Source organism: Aspergillus aculeatus (assembly GCF_001890905.1).
Source record: "Aspergillus aculeatus ATCC 16872 unplaced genomic scaffold ASPACscaffold_27, whole genome shotgun sequence".
Lineage (NCBI taxonomy): Eukaryota > Fungi > Ascomycota > Eurotiomycetes > Eurotiales > Aspergillaceae > Aspergillus > Aspergillus aculeatus.
In genome coordinates, this window is record NW_017963002.1 from 45825 (window position 1) to 65184 (window position 19360).

A 19360-nucleotide genomic window follows, 5' to 3' on the forward strand; every position below is an offset into this window, starting at 1 on the left:
ATGTTAGCGGCATGGGTCTAGACTTGGGCTAATCGATCGAGTATATCGACAGCATGCTGAAAGCACTCCAGCATCTCCGAAGGCCGACAAGGAAGGCTCTGATGCTCCTCCTGTGACACGATCGACAAAATGCCTCCCGCGATCGCCACGCAGTATGCGTAGAATGAAGACTCGACGAGTCCGCCCGCCTCGGACACATCGTGGAGGAGACGAACAAGCTGTGTGGCATGGTCTAGTCCATTCTGCAGGGCACGGGTGACAAAGCTATGCGGAGCCTTGGAGCCAAAGGGCTTCAGGCGAAGTTTAAGAACAAAGGGGTGATTCAGCAAACAGTGGCACAGATGAAATAGGGTATGCGCGAAAGTCTGGTGTCCTAGTTCTTGATGATTCGGTGTCCCCGTCGCTTCAGCACTCTGCCGGACCATATTAACCACTGATGCATCTCCCGACTTCGCATAGGACTCGAACAGCAGCAAAGAGGAGCTGATCGCGGCGTACTCTGACTCGGTGTCCCACGGCGGAATCTCGTCCGTGTGCCGGTTGGCATAAACGTATCGCGTGCAGCGCCCGAAGATGGACGCAAGAAGAATGACCAGAGCAAACGGGCTGGGGCTTTCCGCGATATCGGTGTTCCAGCTGAGAAGCTGGTGCAGGGTGTACGTCTTCTTGATCTCACCTAGTCGAATGGTGATCTCGTCACACGGAAGCTGGACCTGGCAGTCTTGGTCGAGAATGACGAGGGGGCGCGATCGTCCACAGGAAATGAGTTTGTCTAGCAGGTAGACTGACCAGAACGCTCGTCGGCGTTCCTCCTGCTCTGTAGCAGGTAGCCAAGCATCAGGCTCGCCCATCAAGCCGAGCCCTTGTGAGATGCGCGCTGCCAGACCGATCTTCAACCACCCCGAATTGACGCGCCCAGCTAGAGTTTTCGTTAACTCAGAGCAACTGACGCTCACACCGTCGTCCACACCAACTTACCTGTATAATCAATTACTGCCAGCATATTTACCGTCTGAACGACATGCACCCCCATATTATCTTCTACTGTCAAGTGATCTGTCAAGACGGATAGCCAAGCCTCTCGAGCATAAACCTCTGATGTCTCTAGCGCTCTTCCTGCGTAGAGCTCGTGAGTAGAGAAGCGGACGGCGGAGGCCAGCACGGCTAGTACCAAACATCGTGGCAAGGTCCCTTTGCGTAGCTCCTCTCGGAAGCCGATCTCCTGGAAGTTACTGTATGGCTGGTTGTGCACATGGAGAAAATAGGTGTCTATGATGGAGTCCAGGACGGATTGCGAGGGTGTAACGAAGGGGATGCCCAAGACAGCAGGCTGTGTCGACAGAATCGGCCGCCCGAGGGGTTCAAGATCTATGGATGGGCTTTTCAGATTGATCAGCATACTAAATACATAACCGAAGCTCATAGTGAAAACATACCGGGGTTGTTGTGCGGCTTGTCCACTTAACTCCGCCAAGCGCGACTCAATCAACGAGATGCGCTGCAATAGTTGGCTCTAGAGGATCATCAGATAAATTATAACAAATCAATGAGGCTGCAACCGTACATTCTCATAGGTTGGCGCTGTAGAGGTACCTGGAGAGTTATCGCTGATGGTAACTGAGTAAGGCTCGTAAATGCAGGAATGCTTATTCCGGCGACAGTGGAAACAGATCGGACGCTCCACGGAGCATTTCGTTTTCCTACGCCTACACAAAGGCCCAAGCGCTCAGCAAATCTCCAGCCCAGCCCATATTGCTTGCTAGGTGACCTACCGGCAATTTGCGCACGCTTGGCGAATGCGCTTGAGATTGCCCGTTTGCAAGGGGGCCATGAGGGGACTCATCGTAGGGACAAGTCAGGCCTAAGCTGTGAGTGCGGTCGTAGGGACAAAGATGATAGACAGATAACCAGATAACCAGATAGCAGGATACGATTCGGGATGATGATGACGAGATTTGCGGGGTTGGGACACGCGACGGACGGAGGAGTGAAGTTGCAAAGCACAGGGCGAGAGAAAGAGGGGAAACACTAGATGAGCGGGTGGGGGCCCGCCTTGCCGCGGGCGCTGCGGGGCATTTCGGCCCTAATTCAGTTCCAATGTCGATCCCTCATAATTGGAAGTTAACTTATCGCTTGCTCTAAACACTATCGTACACTAATGTGATTGTTATGAACCTGCTGCTGGGTCTAATGGCCAAACTTGCAATCACTAGATGGTGAGAAGCGAACCTGGACTATCTGTGATTTTGGGATTGATGATCTACCCTTTCTATCGTTCACATCATCGCATTTCAGAATCTACCCTAACATGCGATTCGAAGAGGGTTTTGCTGTATCAATTTAAATTGCTGTCGTGTAAAGGTAAGGAACGAACAGAGCTGGGTACACTTTCCCGGCAGTCATACAACACATACTTGGTGAAGCTAGATGCAGCGCCTTGCATCAATATATTTTAGGCGACCGTCGGGAAGACACGGGGGGACTACAACTAATGCGGCTCCCGATGGTGATTAAAACAGAATTACAGGACAACGACTGTGAGATTTAGATTTGCGAATTCTCTTCATTGAAAAAGAATCAATTCGAGAATAGGTAGTACTATAAATGTGTGTGACAAAAGGTCGGATGGCGAATGTGTTGTGTCAGAAAGTCTTATCAATTTGCGGTCTATCAGCTCGGCGATAAGCACCTGGATAAGCGCCTCTCACTTTAATGCCCTATTTGGGTAATTCTGACTGCCCCACATAGACCCGTATCAAATCGACAATTGTGATTGGCGATAGTTTGAACTGCCAAACACAAAGAATCTGGGGAGGTGTCGCATGGCTGTACGTCAGATTTCTCCTCTCAAATGTCTATTTGAGTAAATTCGTACTCGGTGTGGATATAGAGAACATACCATTGCCACCGCAAGAACAATATCGGGCCATCTTTTGCGGTCCGGCTTATCACGCAGAAATGGAGCGTCGACAGAGATTTTTCGAGTGACACTTCGGATAGCATATAATGGGAGGGGTTATCGTAGTACAATATAAATACATGGAACGGAATCTTCCTTTGCCAGATTTGAAGCATGATCACCAATTTTTGAACTGCGCACACATCATCTCTACAACATTTCCAGAATGACTTCCCGCGACGGATACCAATGGACGGCAGAGACTGGGCTGGTGCAAGGCGTTCCTTCCATTGGAGTCATCTCACCCCCTACCAACATCACCTCCACCCTAGACCGCTGCGATGTGATTGTCATCGGTGCAGGCTATACGGGCCTCACGGCTGTGCGAGATGCCTGTCTGGCAGGGCTAAAAGTCTTGCTCATTGAGGCCCGCGATCGTATTGGGGGACGGTCTTGGTCCTCAAACATTGGAGGATATCCTTTCGAAATGGGAGGGACATGGGTTCACTGGGGTCAGTCGCATGTGTGGCGTGAGATCTCACGCTATCAAATGCGGGATGAACTGGAGCCCTCGTTCGACTTCTCCCACGGGGTCAATCATTTCCAGTTACGCACCAACCATGGATCGAGGACCTTCAGCCACCAAGAAGAGGTGAGTGGGGAATCCATCTATCATTGAACCCAACCTTACCCCGCATTTCACGGATTGCAAGCTAACCAAAAATTGTCTAGGATGAGCTTCTTGCTTCCGCCTTGCACAAGTTTGTGAATGTGGATGGTGAGCTGGGCAGGAAAATCATGCCGTTTCCCCACAACGCCTTCCATGTCCCCGCAGTCCGCCAATACGACCAGATGTCCGCCCAGGATCGTCTCACCGAGATTACCGCCTCGCTGACACCAGACGAGCGAGCCGTGGTCGAAAGCTTTATTCTTCTGTGTAGCTGTGCTACTCTTGAAACCACCAGCTTTTTCGAATTTCTCCACTGGTGGGCTCTGTGTGGCTATACCTACCAGGGTTGCTTGGACTACCTGATTTCCTACAAGTTCAAGCGGGGCCAGTCAAGCTTCGCCATCAACTTCTTCAAGGAGGCAGTCTCGACGGGCAATCTTCTTTACACCTTCAACAGTCCCGTGCAATCCATCGAGGATCAGAGTGGGAAAGTCACTGTCACAACCCGCGATAGCCGGAGCTATACAGCCGCCCGCCTGATCTCGACAATTCCTCTCAATGTGCTCAGCACCATCGCATTCTCTCCTCCCTTGGGACGCCAGCGTACAGCAGCAATCAATGTGGGTCATGTCAACCAGTGTGTCAAGGTCCATGCCGAGGTCTCCAGCCCCGAGATGAGATCGTGGACGGGAATTTCATACCCCTTCAACAAACTTACCTATGCCATCGGCGACGGGACAACACCCGCGGGAAACACTCACATTGTCTGCTTCGGAGGCGCTGCGAACCACATCCAGCCGGAAGAGGACCTGAACAAGACCAAGGAAGCCGTTCAGGAATTGGCACCTGGTAACATGGATATTAAGCGTTTGGTAAGTTTCCTCCTTAATGAATTCTTTCATTTATGCTGATCCAAACATCACTAGGTTTTCCACAACTGGTCGAAGGACGAGTTTGCCAAGGGAGCGTGGTTCTTCTCACCCCCAAAGCTTCTCTCAGTAGCTCTGGATGAGCTGCGAGCCCGACACGGAAATGTGCTGTTTGCCAACTCGGACTGGGCTGTGGGCTGGCGGAGTTTCATTGATGGTGCGATTGAGGAGGGTACACGGGCAGCAAAGACTGTTACGGAGGAGCTCCGATCAAGGTCGACTTCGCGGGCTCATTTGTGACTATCAATTGTCCGTAACATTAACTAGTTTCTGGAATAGCACACAGTATTTTATTCAGTACCACTTTGTGTTAATGGTTTCGAACTCATTGCTCCACCACTGCCGGTACGGCTATAGATATCCTCAGAGGAATGATAGTCCAAGCTCGCCTTCATGAAGGTTTCCAAAGACGGAAACATGCAACCAAGCGATTCGACAGGCACCAGCATGAAGATCGTATCTCGGTCCTTTTCGGACAGTAGTAAATCCCCAAGTCTCGTGTCCTCAGTGAAGCAGAACAAATGGGTACCGGATAACGGCCAAAGCGAGGGCCATAGCTATCACCATATCACGCAGCTAGTATCATTCATGTAATGATTTGTCTGATTTGTCCCATAAAATCGCAGATAGCGCAGGGAGCATAGATAGCGTGCCCGCAAAGCCAGCTTATCAGTGTCGTATTATTCGCCACGCCACAAGGCCAAAATCTCACGTTATTGACCGGTTTTGGTAATTCCCATCTCAGTCCCCGCATCATCCATTTTAACACTTAGGACTACCTTATGTGAAGTACCCTTCCTATCAAGTGCATCCTGATACATGTCCACGAGTGTGATAGAAGTTGAACCTTTAAAGGAGGGCGATGTTCGTCCTTGTAGGGCAGTATGAGAATCAATCAATATACTCGATCCAAGAGACAGTGTTATCTGAATTTCGCATCGATACTCCGAAGATGGAACCGTCAAAGGCGACCAAGCAAGGTATGCAAGGAGACACTTAGCTAAATCGTCGACATGCTGATTATCTATGTCTATGGACCAGAAGCAAGCCTGGATGTTGAGCGACGTAAGTTGATGGCCTGCTGCTTTCACCGACCGTGTCCCTCATCTCATCGCTATCTTCTCTTCTAGAGTCAGTCCGAATCGGTGGGCTGGTGGAACAGGACTGCGTGGAAGGGTTGGTCTTAAGTCCAGCCGGAACCCGCAAGATGACACCTCTTCAGATCATCTCCGCAAGTTGGATCATCTGTGACAGTTGGGCAGGGGTCTCGGCTACCGTGGCCCTGGCCATAATCCAAGGTGGCCCCGTTACGATGGTCTATGGATTAATATTGATGTTCTTACTTGTTGGTGCTTGCACTCTCACCCTGGCCGAGCTGTCGAGCGTGTACCCCACGGCAGGGGGGCAATATCACTGGACCTCGATCCTGGCCCCGGGCTGCATTAGCCGAGGACTGGTACGTATTACTGTTGTGACACGTCATTCCTGCTTGCGGCTGCCTTGCCTTACTACGGTTTCTGACCTATTTTCAGAGCTACGCCTGTGGAATAGCCAATATGTTCGCCTGGATTGCTATCTGCACAGGTGTTGCCATCATCCCGTCCCAACTCATCATGGGCATTGTTCTCTTCTACAACCCCGGCTTTGATGCTCAGCCATGGCATTACTTTATCCTCTATCAAGTCATAAATTTATCGGTACTCTTCTATTGTACTGCGCTTCTAAAGAAGTCCCTCTGGATCCATGATGCAAGCTGTAAGCACCAAAAAGGCCGTACCTCAGAATCATCTAACTCTTTAGTCTTCATAACCCTGGCCTCGTTCTTGGTCATCGTGATTGTCTGTCTCGCTCGTACGTCTCCCAACTTCCAGCCCAACGCCCATGTCTGGGCCAATTTCTTGAACGACAGCGGATGGACATCTGGCGGGGTAGCATTCCTCACCGGTCTCGTCTCCCCGAATTACATGTACGCAGGCATCGACGGAGCCCTTCACTTAGCCGAGGAATGCAAAGACGCAGCTCGAGTCGTCCCTCGCGCACTATTGAGCACGCTCGTCATCGGCTTCGGTACATCTTTTGCATTCCTTGTAACTATGCTATACTGCACCGATGACCTCAAGGCAGTCGTCACCTCAGCCACAGGGTCAGTTGCCCCGCTCCCCCTTCCCCCCCCGGTATACAACGCTAACCAACCCCAGCGTCCCAATATACGAAGTCTGGTACCAAGCCACTCACTCAAAAGCAGCAGCAACCACCTTCATAGTCCTCCTCAGCCTAGCAGCCGTCTTCGCCCTGATCGGGGCTCAGGAGACCGCCGCCCGGTTAACCTGGTCCCTGGCGCGGGACAACGCGCTCTACGGCAGCAGCCAAATAAGCCGGACGCACCCGACTCTCGACGTCCCTGCCTGGGCCCTGGTCTTCAACTTCTCTGTCGTGTTCATCATCGGCTGTATTTATTTGGGGTCATCATCCGCGTTCAACGCCTTCATTGCCACAGGCCTGGTTTTGCAGCATGTCTCCTATGCCATCCCCGCCGCGCTGCTCCTGTTGCGTCGCCGCGGAAGCACCTGGCTTCCTGCAAACCGGCCTTTCCGACTCCCCGGTCCGGTGGGATGGATGGCAAATTCTGTGACGGTCGGCTTTTCGCTTTTGGTATTGGTCTTTTATAGTTTTCCAACGGTGAGACCGGTCACTGGGAGTGATATGAGTGAGTTCTCGCCTTCTTCGAGAGCAGTGGCTAGATTGAATTCAGTTGCTGATGATGATGATTAGATTATACGGCTGCTGTGCTGGGGGTTATGGCGATTGTGGCGTTGGGGAACTGGGTGTTTTATGCGCGGCGGTGGTATTGTGGACCGAGATTGCATGGGTTGGATTAAGAGATGGGATAAGATTTGTTACTGGCTTATTTGTTTATGCTCGCAGAAGTCATTCAGAATTTCATCTTCAAAGTGAAAAAATGGAAAGTCTAAAGGGTCTTGGCTCTGGATCACCTAGATATAAAGCTAAATGGTGCCTAAAGCATCGTGGCCGGAAATACAACGGGCCGCTAAGGAGCCCGCCATCTGACTTCTTCAGCAATACAAACTTCTCTACTCTACCACCAGCACAAGCCTGCGGAAATGGACGACGAGGTGTTATACCCCATTGTCTGCATAAGATCAACTCCATGTTATGTAACAAAGACCCTGTCATACACATCCTCTGAATTCACCTGATTTGATCCATAGATCCTTACCCATATTATTGTCACAGCCTACCGAAGAAGCTTCCTTTCACCGCACTGCCTCTATGTTCTTAAAGATGACAACAATATTGAAGGTGACGCAACAGGTGCTATAGATATGCACTATGAGTAGAACACATCTTACTTTCATGGGAAATGTATTGATAATGTTGCTTATCTTCTTCAACAAAGAGTAGCTGGAAACAGAGTAGCAACAAACGTGTTCTTTATCGCGGACGAGCAGACAACCAAAGATTATAGCTTACTCCTGGTTCAAGTTCAACCCGGAAAGAAGGCTCAATCCTGTACCAGTGTTCGACTTGCCTGTGAGTTTATAAACGGAATGGCGAGATTTGTCTCTCATCAATACCCAACATCAATTCAGGATATCCAGAATGATGTCGGTGATGATGGTTTGTATCGTGGTGGTAGAGAGGACCCGTGTATTTATTGTGGGACACGGACTGTCTACCTTGATGACCATGATGCATTACAACAGAGCATTCAATAGGAAACTCCATTTGAGGGCTATGTTAAAATTGATCAGCCAGGGTCATGCCATGATGGCAGGAAGAAGAAGTTAAGGCCACATAGCATATATACAAAAATTCAGACTAAGTTGTTCTGTCGGCGCGTGTGGCCTGGGATCGCCGGGTCACGCGATCTGAAAATATGAAAATACCACATAACTATAGCCAGTTTCCTTTAATATATGAACTAATCAGGGTCAGTCCACTTAAATAGTTTTTTGGAAAAGAATTGCTTACCAATCGTCATTCTCGTTCTTTCTAACTGTAGGAATGTGTTGAGGAAAATAGATCCGTTATTAACGCCCGCAACTAATTGATTCGCCATGTGTCCGCTCTTGTATGTGGTCTATGGTGTTGGTGTCGATGCTTGTGGAATTCGGCCATTCCAACCCCGAATCCCATCTGGAAGCGAGAACAACTCAACGTGTCATCACCCAGATTCATTATTGGAGTTTCTTAATACATCAATCAATTCATCCTGTTTGCGTTGGTTCCGCCTGATCCCAATTCGCTAGAGTGTATACTAGCACATACGAATTTTGTTTATTGCCACCTGATCGGTGCTAGACTGTCTGAACATTAAGCCCTCTCGCGGAATAGGCCTCTGCCTAAAATTCGCTTCCGTGGCTGAGGATGTCCTCGGCAAGGGCAGGATCAAATTGTTCTGCAAGTCCGAATTGATTCCAAATCAAGCAGAAATGCTATCGATACTTCCAAGTTTATTATAAAATACTCTATGATATCATTGGACGAATAGGGCGAAGCAGGAATCGGCCACGACACCAGCACGTGCTACTCTGGTAGACGGATAGATTGATAGATGTGCCAAGCCGCATCTACCACTATACCATCTATCACTTATACCATCATGGAGGACTGGATATATAACAACACTCATTTACCAACATGTATTCAGTTCTGCGTGATCATTTGCACATTGTTACTTGGATACCATCCCGGTTCCTCAGAAATGGAGGAGTCACTCGCGCCAGCCGAAATTAATGTAAGTGATTGTACAACGTTTCGCGGGAGAGGGATGTTATTCCGCCCCTTTAGACAATGAACATAGTGGGAGATTACTACTTGTGTGGATCAGCCGCATTTCGGACGCTGATACTCGCACTGAGAAATACAAACCGGAGACCTCTACTCACTATCGTACATAAAAGCCCTTCTTTGAAAGTCATTGCGGTTCTTCTTTGCATATCCATTATCAGCAGTCGAGAATTGGTGACCTTCCACTCTCATCTATCAATGTCACTCTCAACAAAGAATGCCAACTATTTCCCAGAGTGCCGCCTGCTCACCGGCCGTATCGAACGCTTCCTGTTATCTCTCCAAGGGTATGGGAGGCCTCACCTGCAGACCAACCAGATAAAAAATTTGGCTCTCGCTCTTGCGTTCCGCTAGCGTAACTGAGTACTTCGCTTAGTGTGTTTCAATATCCGCAGGGTGAGAGGCTAGATTGATTCCAGCTCCGGACAATTGACGTATATTTGCCGATAGCCGGACTTTCTCTGTTTCTAAGTCCGCCGCCAGTTGCCTTAGGATAATCCGATTAGCGTCGCTTAGAGGAAGAAAATTGACAGTTCCGTACTCTCAGACCACTTCCAGTATCCCTGTGCTGCCTTGTTCTGAGGAGGCTGGACCATAAGAGCCTCCCACTCTGCTTCGGGCCAAAAGGGCCCTGAAATATAGATAACATAGACTAAGAAAGCATCAGACAGAGATTCTCTTCCCGGACGACATCAACCCAGCTCCAGACATTGTCACCCGCCCAACTTTTTTTTGGTGGTGAGATTCACTTCTTTTTTCCCAGACTGCTTCCATGCACTTCTTGATCGTCTTGAACCTAGTAAATCCAGTTTTTGCAAAAGATGCATTCATCCAGTCGATCGCAAACTCCCTATCAAGCGGATTTATTGCCTCACATCCTGCCATAAAGACTGGCCAGACAGAGCCTGGTCCTTCAACTTGACATACTACACATGCTGCTCTAAAATCTTTCAAAGACTCAATCACCGCAGTGACGTTGGGCTGAAGGAGCCGTGGATCTAATGTCTCAATGCGTCAATAGAAATATATGAGAAGCCCTTGATTCAAAGCACGAGTCATATAACTTCTTGGCTGTTTTGTTGTGATATCTGGAGGTTTTCGTGGCTGTTCCTTGGTGGGATACTCGTTTCCCCCGATGAGCTGCCAAATCATGTCTTCAAGCCAACGCCTTTTCCTCTCAATTGTCTCCCGCAAGGGACCATCCAGCCTCCCGTGACCCGAATTCAATTTGCTCACAACGTTGGCAAGGCGTGTAGTTTGCGAGACGAGGCTAAGCCACGTTTCAGACACACCATACAACTGACGGTACATTGCTTTAGTGTCCTCTCTAGAACCCTCAAGGTGGATATCGTTTAGGCTGCTGTCTTAATCTCTCTGTGAGGTTGACTGGGTACCAGTTGAGTAGTCTTTGAGATGAAGAAATTCATCTAGCTCCAAAGATGGATTCGTTCGAGTATTCAAAGGTGGACGTATCCAACCTAGGTTCGTTTCCACCTCGCTATCCTGACTGAAGCGCAGAACGAACGAGCTCTCAATGAGAGTCCTATTCCACGTGTAAATATGATGTAGCAACCTTGCGTTCCTTGATACTACTCTCTTGGCCAAACCGCGAAAGCTTAAGAGGCGCTCGGAATCGACCAGGTAGGCACGAGCATCTTTCTGGTAGTCAAATAGAATCTTCAAAAAGAGAGGGTTGTTAGCATAATAACGGGCATGATTGGGAAGGGGAAGAGGTGTCAACATACTGCAAAGCCAAGCATCGCGGATATTGCCATGAGTTGTTCCTTATACTTAGGGGGGCCTTTCGTCATGTAACTCAACAGTAAAAGAGTATTCCATGTGGAATCTTGCCTGTGAATATGCTTCTTCGCTGACTTTCTTCCAGTGTGAAGCATCGCTACTTTGGGCACTCTTCACTGTCGCCGCAAAATGACGAGCAGAAATTGCAATCAAAGCCAATAAATTCGCCAAAGCGGCATGGGTAACGCGTTCCACACCCATATAACTGAGGTTAGCAAGAGTCACGACAGCTGACTGCGTATTTACTATCTCCAGGGGCGCCTTTTCGTAGAGCGGGAAAGAAAACATGAATGGAATAACTTTATATCTGAAATGCGCCAACGTTGATTGGGCATCAGAAATTGTAATGTTTTCCAAATAAAGGTCTCGGCGTATGCAGGGGCTGGTATGGGGCAACCCTTCCAAAATCATAGCTCCGTCCGCGGCCCCCCTATGCTCGGCGCCATTGTCTATCTCCGGGTCAGGAGAAGCTATAAAGCTCGAATGTGGCCATGAAGAATTCATATCAAATAATCAGGCCAATCTAAGAAAGTATCGCATATACTTGAGTCCAAGGCATTGATGAAACCAGGCAACGTCTCCGATAGGCTATTACCTAGGTCGCTGGAGGACTCAGTGGGATCGGAATCAGCATTTACAGAGATAGAGCTAGGAGGATCTACTTGCTCCGTCCTGAGCTCCATCACCCCCAAGGAGCCAACAAATTTGCGCTGGCCTGGTAACGAGGCAACAACTTTTGATGTACGTTCAATCTCCTCCAGACTGTGACAGATTGGACCCGAGATCAGGCTGGATTGCAGGGTCATGCTTATAGAGACACGGTCTTCTTCTGGCGGCACGTCAGATCGCTTCCAAGCAAAAAGTCATATTTCCAAGAGATATACCTGTGTATAGATGCTTTCGCGGACCTGGGGTGGCGAGACCACGAGCCTTGTTTCCCTTCGCGGCCGGTCACGCCGATGACCATGTTAGTTGAGTTTCATCCATTTGACAGGTGACTCCAATGGCTTTATACGCGGAGTAGCTCGGATGAAGGAAGTCACACTTGACATGTCTTCTGCGGCATGGTATACATACTCCTACATCGTGACTTCGGCGGTACCGATGATGTAAGCGTTTCCACGACAGGGGCATTTCGGAAATCAATTCCAAACCAAGGCACAAGATCGGTACACCTAGCATATTAGTTCACGACAAGGGTGATTAAATCGCAAGGACAGCCTGAGGATGTGACATACTTGGTGCGGGTGATAGGACACCGATAAGAGAGATGATGTTGTCACGGACGATAGGATGGAGAGTAGGGTATAGTTAGGTGAGTTGGAAATGGTCAATACCCCGCAGGCCGTAATATGTCCATGAATGATGGATGAGCGAGGGCTTGGATAAAGCCGAGGGGGACTACGGGAGTGACTACCCGTCTGGGAGTGAAGAGTCTCCACTCTCCACTTAGATTCTCCTTAGCGGGATTGCCTGCCCTTATCGACCATCCTATTCCGAGCCAACGGAAGAATCGCAGATAAGCTCCGATCGACGCTTGCAGGTCTTTTTCTCTTTTATTTGAAGGCCTAGCTTCTGACTAGTGTTATATAAAGAGTGAACAACCAGAAAATAAAAATGAGAATTGAGCGTATCCGATCCATCCATTACCCTGCTTCTACAGTTTACAATGCGAGCTTAACGAACAATCAACGTTGTCGGAGTCCATGCCGCCGGGGAAGTGGGCGACGTGATTGTTGGCGGCGTTCTGGATGCCCCAGGAAAGACAATATTTAATAAGATGATGTACTTCTGGAAGAATGCAGACGGAATTCGACAACTGATGTTGAATGAGCCGCGTGGTCGCCCCTCGAAGAACGCGAACCTCATTCTGCCTCCTTGCGATCCCCGCGCCGATGCAGGGTTTATTATAATGGAAAGCGAAGAATATCCACCTATGTCTGGTTCCAACACAATTTGTACCACGACTGTCTTGCTGGAAACTCGCATGGTTGAAATGCAGGAACTAATTACAATACTCAATTTGGATACTGCGGCCGGCTTAGTCTGCGTCACTGCAGAATGTGCATTAGGTAAATGCAAGACAGTTGCCTTTGACAACATACCCGCGTTTGTTTTCCAGCTCGACTTGGAAGTGGACGTTCCCGACATCGGCAAAGTTCTGTGTGATATCGTCTGGGGTGGAATAATGTTCGCAATCTTCGATATCAGCCAGATAGGGCTGGCTATCGATTCGTCTGACGGAGAAAGAATCGTCTAATATAGCGAGAAAATCAAACGTGCTGTGCAACAAACCATCCAACCTGTCCATTCCGAAAATCCAGAAATTAAAGGGGTGACATGTCTCGTCTTTACGGAACTATTGCAGAACGATGTCGGGGAAAAGACAGCACGCAACACTACTGTTGTATCTCCGGGACGCCTCGACCGAAGCCCCTGTAGAACAGGTATATGTGCCCGCATGGCTCAACTACATGCTCGAAACGAGTTGTCGATCGGAGAATCTTTCCGACATGTGAGTCCTATTAGTACAGAATTCATTGGCACAATCCGTGGAACTAGCAAGGTTGGCAATTACGACGCCATTCTTCCTACCGTTAAAGGAAGTGCTTGGATCACAAGTTATCAACAAGTAGTTCTTGATCCAAGCGACCCGTTCCCGGAGGGATTCCGAGTTGGTGATTCGTGGCATGTGTCAAAATAAGTTCCTAGCTGAGAAAGCAGCAACCATCAAATCAACAACAGTAATCTGTCCAAGTTCTTATTATAGTTTATATCATGACGGAGGTATTCAATCAAATGCGCTCTGCTTACTTATTTACATAATTGTATTTCAGGCCTATCTGAGCCCTGGTAATGTTTTTCGTTCTTTTTTAGCCAGAGATCATCGATCTTCATTATTTTCGTTTTTTTCTTGCTTCCAGACAGGTAGGTCGAGGCACAATGGAATAACCACCACCAAGGAGAGGAAAGCACCGAGGACAGAAGAGATAGAGCCCCTGACTTAGAAGACCGCTCATCGCAAAAGATCCCTATTGTTCTGAAAGCTCCGTAGCCTGTAGAGTACTCGAGAAAGAAATGCGAAGAGAATCAATCTATTAAATGTAATGAACGACTAAAAAGAGCAATCTGCTTCGGACAGACGGTCGGCTGTCCCAGAAGCATCTCCTTATCTTTTTGCTGAATAGCCAAAATCCCCTCTTCAAACAAGCGAGAAGGTGTTGATAAAAACAAAAATGCTGCATGCTAAAAACGCAAGCCAGACCCAAGCACCCAATACTAACAGCCTAATACAGACCAGTCGGAAGCCCTTTCCTTTCTTAATACCGCTCAGGACTCACATGAGGTCATCACGACCAATCATTGCTGAGAGGGGGATAGTTACCTTCTGAGGTGTTGCGGAGAAGGTTCTTATCGGTATCAGTTTGGTTAGCGAAAGTTAATCGGTTTCCTGGATTTGCTGATTACTCGGTTTTTACCAAACTTAACCAAACTAAGCATCGCCTAGTAAATTCTCTGGTGAAAGAGTAGATTGTTATCTGTGCCAGGTCGCCTATTAATGAAATTTAGAATGACAGCAAGCGGATACAGTATGGCATTGTATGTAAGAATAGGGCTAATCTACCAACGGGACCCAATCCAAAAAGATGAGATGAATAAAGTTGAAGAAAAGAAGAAAAGAGCGGAAGCTGCGAGGACATGTTAGGGTGTCCTTGCTTACCTAGTAGAAAAAGAGCGGTTGAAAACCACCGATTCTTCAGAGTATCAAGAATCCCCTAACTAGTACAAATAAAGAAATCACGACACAAATGAAACTAAACTATTCTGGGTGTATTTTACTACCCCGCCATCCTCGACACACCCCCTTAGCGAAGAGCAATCTGGAGTTTCGCTGGAGATGTATGTCTTTCTTTCTCATTCAAAAAGATGGCCGATATCTTTCATACTAAGTATTCGAACAAACTCAGCATGCTTCAATTGAGGCAACATCTTCGTGAGTCCATCTGCCACCATCGCAGATGTCTTTGTCCACTGCACTGGTAATCGACCACTCTACATATAAAATCCCTATGTCCAAGTCTTAAAAAAATTGCTTAGAAAAAAATATAAAAAATATTAAAATAAACTAGAAGAAAAAGAAACCATAAAAAGCCTAGGCTCAGTTTCCAAAGCTAAAGATTTATGAAGTTATAAGAATTTTTAAAAAAATAAATATCTGATTAGGACAAATGTTACATCTGTAAGATTTATTCTAATCAGATATTTTTATTATCTATTTTAATATCTTTTTTATATAAGTTCTTCTTTCTATTTAGAAAAGCTATCTGATTGATTACTATCTAAATAATCTCTTTTAGATAAAATAAAAAGAACTCTTTTTAAAAATAAGAAGATATAAAAGTCTAAAATTCTAACTTTTTATTATTTACTTTTTTAAGATTATCTGCTGGTGCGGGTAACCTTTTTATTATCCAATTTTTTTAAATTTTATTATTATTTCTATTGAATTATTTCATAATAGAGTGGCTTAACCTGACCGTTATATCTTAACCTTAATCTGGCCATAACCTGGCGGTCAGATTAAGATATAAAATCAGATTAACTATCAGATAGAACGATTAACCGCAGTTAACTGTTATATCTATACTAGTTTTAAAAAGACTAGTTAAAACAGATATTAGATATAAATGGATATAAATAGATTAAAATCAGACAGTAGTATTCTGTCTTTCTTTATTATTTTCTAAAAATAAGTTTAATTATCAAGAAATTAGACCTGCCGGTTAACCGCAGGTTAAGCCGGTTAGAAATATATATATTTTTATATCTGATTATAACTAGAGTGGCTTAACCTGACCATTATATGTTAATCTTAATCTGGCCATAATCTAGCAGTCAGATTAAAATATAAAAAACTTTATACTGTCTAGTTAAAATTAGATTAAGATATAACTATTATTTAACTAGAGTGGCTAACGGCCAGGTCAGATTAGGTTAATTAAAAATTTTATACCTGACCGCCAGGTTATGGCCAGATTAAAAAAATTTTTATATCTGACCGCGGTATAGCTAAAAAACAGACGGTTAACCGTCTTAACTATTTTTAGTACTAAGATCTATCTGCTATATTTTTTTAGATTTTAATATAATTAAAATATATTTAAATTAAGCGGTTATTTATCTGACCATCTTAACCGTTGCCTAAAAATATATATAATAAAGCTTTTTAAATTAGAAAAAAATAATTAAAAAGAGTATTAGTACCTTCTCTATCTCTATATCTAAAAGTTAATAAGAAAATCCTAATAGTATTAATAAAATTTAACTTTTTCGAAACTTATTACTATTATAATAAGAAATATATATAAAGATATATAATTATAGCTCTGTTTAGACCGTATACTTTAATAATAATCTATAATACTAAAAAAATTATATATTTACTACTAATTAGATTACTAATAATAAATATACTGCTATTATTTTACTATTTTTTATTTAAATTAAGCTTAGATAGTTTATTATATTCTTATTTTCTATTTAAAAAAGCTGGATTGTCTATTTTATAGATTAAACTTTTAACAGAAAATCTGTACTATACTATCTATTTAGTTATTTTTAATAACCGTACTTTTCAACTACTATTTAATTTATTTATTAAATATTATAGTATAAATTTAAAATATTTAATTTATTTAATTAATCTCTTCTATCTGTTTAATTAGTTTAATCTGTTGGATTTGGACTATCTTAAAAAAAATAGATATAAAAATCAGATATTAAAATCTACAGTATTTAAATTTTACAGTCTGATTAAAAAAAGATCTATTTAATTTAATTATTTTATATATAATATACGACCGGTTTAATATTTTATTTATTTCTGATTCTGTTAGTAGCTCTTCGAGCTATATTTTATTTATATATCTAAAAATAGTCTAATTTAAGTTATTAGTAAAGAATAAAAAAAACTATTATTAAAATTTTTTAATCTGAAATACTATATCTATTACTTCAGCCCGTCTGTATTTTAATACTAAATTTACTAAAATAAATAAAATACGGTACCGCGGCGGGTGTCTTAGCTGTATATTAAAATATAATAAATTATATTTATATAAAAATATATTTTAAAGTAAAATAAACTATTTTTACAGAATTTTCTGTTTCTATCTTTCTGTAGTTATTATTTATAGAGTAGCTTTAGAATTATAAATTAATTACAGTTATTTAGTTTATTTTTAGAGAATATTATCGAGCCTTCTTCTTCTATTTCTCAGATCTTTATAAACTATAATAATATTTAAACTGAGATAAGCTTTTTAAGCCAGATTTTTTCTTCTTTTTCAAATCTTAAGATTATGCGTGTTGCGAAGAATCGGAAGATTGTTTTATATCCAATTTTTTAAAATAAATTCTCTATTTTTTAAAATTAGTAGTAAGAGACGATCTTTTTTAAAGCCTGTATATAAATTCGAAAACCGCTATTTTACTTCGGTCGGAAGAAGTTATTAATAATATAAAATAGTTTTTAGAAAGATATATTATTTTCTAATAGAATTTTTTATATCTATTATATTACATATCTTTATATTTTACAATATCCAGAAATTAAAAATACAGAAACTAGTTCTATAAGCTACTATCTTTGTAAGGATTGTAAGAAAAAAATAATATTAATTATATTTAAATAAATAATTAGTTAGATACTTAGTAATATATTATTACAGATACTTGTTTATTCTGTAAAAATAATTTTTTTTAATTTATTACTTTTTTTAGATTTTTATAATCTATAATAAATAGAATTTTTAGAATTAAGTCCTACGCTTTATTATTGCCTGTCGTCTACCATTCCGAACTATTAAGTATATTTAATTTAAATAAATAAATAATCTTACTGCTTTATTTCTGTATTGAAAATCAAGTCCGTCTAATCGAGCGCAGATTAAAGAATATTTTTTAGAATTATTAAAAAATATATATATACAGCTGTTATTAAAGTTTTTAGATACTAGACGGATATTAATTGCAGTAGACTGCTGAACTAGTTCTAATTAAAAAATATTTCTTACTTTAATTAAATATTTTTTAATAGAAAATATAGATTATTATAAGATCTTACTGGACTTCCGATCGGTATCTAAATCTTATATTAATAAAAATCTAACTGTAATTATTTTATCAGTTTTATATAAATATAATCTTTTCTATCAGTTATTAAATATAATAATTAATAATACTAGTAATAATAATTTAATATTTAGTATAATCTTTTTCAAACTCCGAACTTAGCTCAGCCAAAACATCCAGTTTTATAATACTTTAACCAATTCTAATTTTTTAAAAATTATTTAGAGTTAGTATTATATACCCTGTCTTATTTATATAATTCAGCTTGTAGTTAATACTCTTCTGCAGAAACTTCGGATTAAGATTTTAAATAATACTATTAAATATATATAGAATAATTATAATAAAAGTCTTAAAGCCTCTTCTGGTATTTTAAGAACTTTTAAAAAGATATATTCTAAAAGCCCTCTGAAAAAGACTAATATAAACAGTATATAAAAATCTTTTTTTAAAAATTTAGGGGGTTTACATTAGGGTTTTCATTAATCAGTGATAAGAGGCTGCGCAACGATTGCAGAGGAGATGAGCGTCTTCAACAGGGTAAGCCGAGAACGACGTGTGTGTACAGCGTCAGAACTTTCGCCGTTGGTGGCTCATCAGGGCTGGGTTGATGGTGTCAATTTATGCCCTTGCCGACCGAAGAGATCGAGGATTCCAGAGAAAGAGGAGGTTGGACTACCCCTCTTTTTGCCGCTGGAATGACTCGTTCCCTGCACTGAGGCACTTCTTTGTTTCCAATGAAGTCGCTCGACGCGCTGTTCTGACATGGAAGGCGCAAATTCCAATTCCGGAGACGACGCGTCCCAGATTTGGATTGGCCAAGACCCCTGTCCTTGGCTAGGCAGCAATCACGCGTGTCAGCCGCATCACAAGGCAACAATGTGATGCCGGAGGAAAGTTAGTCCGATTGGCCGAAGCCCGCCCACAGACAGCCAAGGAATCCGGAGAAACCTCGGCCCGTCAGCACCGGATAAACCTTCCGCCGAAGGTATTACATTAGGGTTGTCAGATTAGGGTTTACATTAGGGTTTACATTAGGGTTTACATTAGGGTTTACATTAGGGTTTACATTAGGGTTTACATTAGGGTTTACATTAGGGTTTACATTAGGGTTAC

General features: G+C 43.5%; 5 protein-coding genes across 5 annotated transcripts; 3 read left to right on the forward strand and 2 right to left on the reverse strand.

Moving 5' to 3' along the window:
- Positions 1 to 17: 17 nt before the first annotated feature.
- ASPACDRAFT_55683 (Zn(II)2Cys6 transcription factor) lies at positions 18 to 1843 on the reverse strand (the record flags this gene model as incomplete). The annotated part of the gene is made up of 5 exons (XM_020203037.1): positions 18 to 935; positions 1010 to 1379; positions 1437 to 1513; positions 1565 to 1706; positions 1773 to 1843. 5 exons carry the CDS (start codon positions 1841 to 1843, stop codon positions 18 to 20), a joined length of 1578 nt encoding a protein of 525 aa, XP_020051016.1.
- A 1282-nt stretch (positions 1844 to 3125) lies between these two features.
- ASPACDRAFT_65053 (flavin monoamine oxidase family protein) lies at positions 3126 to 4738 on the forward strand (the record flags this gene model as incomplete). Its single annotated transcript, XM_020204070.1, has 3 exons — positions 3126 to 3551; positions 3632 to 4441; positions 4496 to 4738. 3 exons carry the CDS (start codon positions 3126 to 3128, stop codon positions 4736 to 4738), a joined length of 1479 nt encoding a protein of 492 aa, XP_020051017.1.
- Positions 4739 to 5524: 786 nt separating this feature from the next.
- Positions 5525 to 7377, forward strand: ASPACDRAFT_1883938 (uncharacterized protein; the record flags this gene model as incomplete). Its single annotated transcript, XM_020198357.1, has 6 exons — positions 5525 to 5563; positions 5661 to 5954; positions 6031 to 6253; positions 6299 to 6641; positions 6697 to 7205; positions 7271 to 7377. The coding sequence occupies 6 exons, from the start codon at positions 5525 to 5527 to the stop codon at positions 7375 to 7377; spliced, it is 1515 nt and encodes a 504-aa protein (XP_020051018.1).
- Positions 7378 to 10324: 2947 nt separating this feature from the next.
- On the reverse strand, positions 10325 to 12244 carry ASPACDRAFT_55686 (Zn(II)2Cys6 transcription factor domain-containing protein; the record flags this gene model as incomplete). The annotated part of the gene is made up of 7 exons (XM_020203038.1): positions 10325 to 10674; positions 10705 to 10987; positions 11056 to 11100; positions 11132 to 11580; positions 11655 to 11939; positions 11995 to 12049; positions 12110 to 12244. 7 exons carry the CDS (start codon positions 12242 to 12244, stop codon positions 10325 to 10327), a joined length of 1602 nt encoding a protein of 533 aa, XP_020051019.1.
- A 159-nt stretch (positions 12245 to 12403) lies between these two features.
- ASPACDRAFT_55687 (proline racemase family protein) lies at positions 12404 to 13814 on the forward strand (the record flags this gene model as incomplete). The annotated part of the gene is made up of 3 exons (XM_020203039.1): positions 12404 to 12410; positions 12814 to 13345; positions 13376 to 13814. The coding sequence occupies 3 exons, from the start codon at positions 12404 to 12406 to the stop codon at positions 13812 to 13814; spliced, it is 978 nt and encodes a 325-aa protein (XP_020051020.1).
- Positions 13815 to 19360: the final 5546 nt, after the last annotated feature.